This window comes from Cucurbita moschata, unplaced genomic scaffold (genome assembly GCF_002738365.1).
Source record: "Cucurbita moschata cultivar Rifu unplaced genomic scaffold, Cmos_1.0 Cmo_Scf00017, whole genome shotgun sequence".
NCBI lineage: Eukaryota > Viridiplantae > Streptophyta > Magnoliopsida > Cucurbitales > Cucurbitaceae > Cucurbita > Cucurbita moschata.
In genome coordinates, this window is record NW_019268533.1 from 198,704 (window position 1) to 202,664 (window position 3,961).

The 3,961-nt window shown below is 38.6% G+C and overlaps 1 protein-coding gene across 1 annotated transcript; it reads right to left on the reverse strand.

The window, feature by feature from the left end:
- Nucleotides 1-1,651: 1,651 nt before the first annotated feature.
- LOC111454824 (auxin-responsive protein SAUR71-like) lies at nucleotides 1,652-2,407 on the reverse strand. The gene has a single exon (XM_023096289.1). It carries the CDS (start codon nucleotides 2,268-2,270, stop codon nucleotides 1,884-1,886), a length of 387 nt encoding a protein of 128 aa, XP_022952057.1. The 5' UTR covers nucleotides 2,271-2,407; the 3' UTR covers nucleotides 1,652-1,883.
- Between the last annotated feature and the right edge of the window lie 1,554 nt (nucleotides 2,408-3,961).

Consider the following 3,961-nt stretch of genomic DNA (forward strand, 5'->3'; position numbering starts at 1 on the left):
AAAAAAAAAAAAAAAAAAAAAAAAACTAATAATAATAATGGAAAGCTTAGGTTGATTAAAGAAATCCAGAGTGTGAATGATTGTTGGGTAATTGGGTCAAATCAAGGATTAATTTGAAAGTGCATGTGAGGAGCTGGAATTGGACACTGTATTTGGGTTTGGGATCAGATTTGTGGATGAAGAATTGAATTATTAATTATGGGTAAGAGTGGGGTATGAGTTCCATTAATGATTAAGTTAAGCACACCACAATAATTATAGTTACAACAAGATTCGTAATTGTTCTGTTTTGTTTTGCAAATTTAAATGATAAATGGTGAAAAGTGGAGATTCTTATGTCTCCCAGATTTACCTTTCTCCTCATTATTCTTTCAACTCATTAAAGTTGCATCTACTTCACACCCACAAACCACATTTTTCAACTAACGCTAACAATAACTGTGACCGCCAATCTTCTCACTTCTCTCCTCTTTTTCGACCATCATTTGAGAGAATCTATTTATATCTTTATTAGGATTAAGATGTCATAGGAATTGATCTATTATATGAAACGTCTACATCATTTCTAAGTTCATTGTTCAATGGAAGGCTCTCGAAGGAGTCGTCCTCTATTCCTCCTCTAATCGCGCACGCAACATCCTGTTCTTGCTGTAATACGTAACCCATCCGTCATTATTCTTAATTCATCCACGTGTAATGCACAACGATCTGCTATTGTCGCAGGTGTTACTCTTAAACCATCGATTCTTATCCAACACGTAGTGACATGCTCTTATCACATCAACTGCTTTTAACCCCTTCAATAGTACTCTTACCACGTCAACTGCTTTTAACCCCTTCAATAGTAGAAGTAGTAGGTGAAATGTGATGATCTGGCATTATTAAGTGGATTTTGCCTCTACAGCTAATAATGAATACCAAATTCTTATAGAATGATGATCCCAAGATGCGATTGCAAAATTAAATTATGTTTTAATTAATAAGGTAATATTATCACTAATTACCTTTTGTCTTCGTATCTTATCGAAATGATCATTTGCTGAATCGAAATTGATTAAAATGAAAAATTTACAGGGATAATATTCTTCTAGATTCGGATGACATAATTCATATAATGACGTAATTTAAGTTGGGCAGAATTTCAAATTCCATTTCTGAAGGATACCGCCCCGTCGATATCTCCGATCTTCGTTCTTGTCGGATCTCTACAGACACCGCCGGCTAAATAATCAGGTAGCTTCTCACTTCTATTTCCAATGATAGTGCCATTGATTCATCTAGAAGAATCCCCCGTTCTCCGGCGGATTTCCGGAGACTGGATTCCTTCCTCTCGTAATTTTAGCGAATATTACTTTGTCGCTACTTTCTTTCCCTTGGTTTGATTGTTTTTGCCATAGATTGTGGAATAAGATCCTTGAATGTTCTTGATTTTGGCGAATCGAAAACTTTTAGGACTCAAGAAGGCAATGAAAACAGAAAATCTATGAGAATTACAATTTACGCTTCCTCTTCGCTGAGTTCTGAAATGATTACCACCAAAACAGATCACCCACCCGAAATCTTGGAGTTTGGGCTTAGAATTAAAACGTTAAGATCCCTCATCCAAGATCCTTCATCCAACTCATCGTCGTTACGATTCGGAACGGGAATGTAAGAAATAGAACAAGAAGAATTCAGTGATTGATCATCGAATTTCACGAAGAAGAAGCCGTGCTCCGAAACAGAGAAAAATGTAGTAATATCCTTGTCGATTTACATCGGAAGGAGAAAAAAGAAGCTAAAAGAGTATCATCTATGAGAAACCAAAATCAGAAAACCTATATACAGAAAAATAAAAAACAATCTCTCTACAAAAATACAAGAGAGGAAAAAGAAAAGTATGTTTATGACTCGAGAGAGAGATTGGAAAGAAGATCTTGAAGATGGCGAGAATCGTAATCACCAAGTCTGAGAGCCTCAAGAACACGCTCAAAGAGAAGAACATGGCAAGGAATATGTAGAACGCCTTTCTGTTCGTAGCCGTACTCTTGGGCGGATTTATCAAGGAGCTCGATGAAAACAGGGTGATTTAGGAGTTGAGCGCTGACGACGAACCGTTCCATCTCTTCGCCGACGTAAACAGGGACGTGGCCTTGCGGCACAGTGCCGGAGCGGAGGATTCGAGAACGACGAAGTTTGGTGGCGGCGGCGGCGGCGTGAGAGTCGGAGCGGAGAAGACAGTACTGCGAGGAATCGGCGACACGGGAAAGACGGCGAATCAATTGCTTCATGATGATTGGTAAAAGAAATGGAGAGTGAGAAGGGATTCGAGATTTGATTTAGAAGGAATCCGATGGAAGTGGTAGGTTTAGTTCGAAGACGATGGAAGAGAGCATGAAGATTGGTAGAAGAATGGGAAGAATATATATAGAAAGGGAAGGGGGAGGTGTGAATACGGAGATTAAAAATATATATAAAAAAGAAATTAAATACAAAAAGAAAAAGAGGGTGGGGAGGTACAGGTAAGAGTACTTGCCTGGTACATCACTCACACCACCTTCCCCTTCCCTCTCGAATTATTAATTATTTTTTATTATAAATTTGATTTCTAAGCTTCCAAATTTCATGATAATAAATATTCAAATTAAAAAAGAAAACAGCATAATTAGTAATTTGAATTAAATATTTGCAGTCCTAATCTTCACCAACTGGGCTTTGTGTTATGGTGAACAGTAATGTGTAGGATGATGATGTGGGTGTGTGTAGGACGCTTTTAAAAAGAAAGGTATTTATTTTAAGCATATTCATAGTTTGGGGAAGAAAAGTGTAGTTATGTTGTTGATTTAAAAAGATTTGATATTAGTTTAGTTTTAATTAGTAATGGTGGAAAAAATAGATGAGATAATATTAAAATATTATTATGAAGTATGAAGTATGAAGGAGGGATGGGGTGGGGCCGTGGGGGCGTGTTGTCCAACTGGGTGAGCGGCGCGGGGTTGGGTTTAGGATTAAATTAAATATTCCTATTCCCTACACATTCTGTTCACAAGTCGTAGCGCGTGGTGATGGCGGTGCCCTTGCATTGCCTCGCCTCGCCTTGCCTTGCCTTGCCTTGCCTTGCATATCAATTCCATTCCATGGGGGGAACAAGGTGGGAAGGGGGAGGACTGTCCCAACCCCATTCTTGTCTATCTATCTACCTTTACGCGTCTTCCCCTTTCCTTACTCTTTTTCATCTACGCCTCTCTTCTTCATCTTCTTCATCTGTGTTTGTGCGTGTGTGTGTGTTGGCAATTGAATGTTCCAGAAAATGGTTCTTTCTTGGAATGCAATGGACCGTATCATTACTTCCTTCTTTAACAAGATTAGTTCCATTTAGATATGAGTTGCAATTCCAATGCCACTTGGGGGGGCGTCAGTCAATGAGATAGACGACGATATGAATGTACGGAAGGTTATACCAAGTTGGTGCAAGTGTAACCCCACCACACTGGCCCCGTTTGCTTTTTTCTTGCCTCCTTTACTTCTTCAGTCTATCCACAGGTTATTAACATTAATTAGGCTTCAACTCACGACTTTTTAATGAGAAATGGATCGTTTGAGTGGGGAACAAATAATATTATCTAAAACTAAAAGGGGCAAATGGGAAAGGGAAGTTGTCTGGAAACCATAATTAGAGGGGGAGGAAGAAATGGAAAGCTGAGGAAAAGTGGGGTTTTTTTTCTCGCTTTTACTAAAGGAAAAGAAAGAAATCAAAATGGCCATTCAGTTATCCCAAAAGCCCTCCCAGAAAGTAGTAAAAAAAATAAAGTTTGGGTTCGGTACGGAGATGACCTCACCTCAGCTGCGATTGATTTTGATTTTTGAGGGCTAAGAAAGAGAAAAAGGGTTCAAAAATGGATATCCAAAAAAGAAAAGCAAAGAAAAGCAAGAATATATAGAGATATGGAGCTTTATGGTAGTGGCATTACAGAGCGGAATG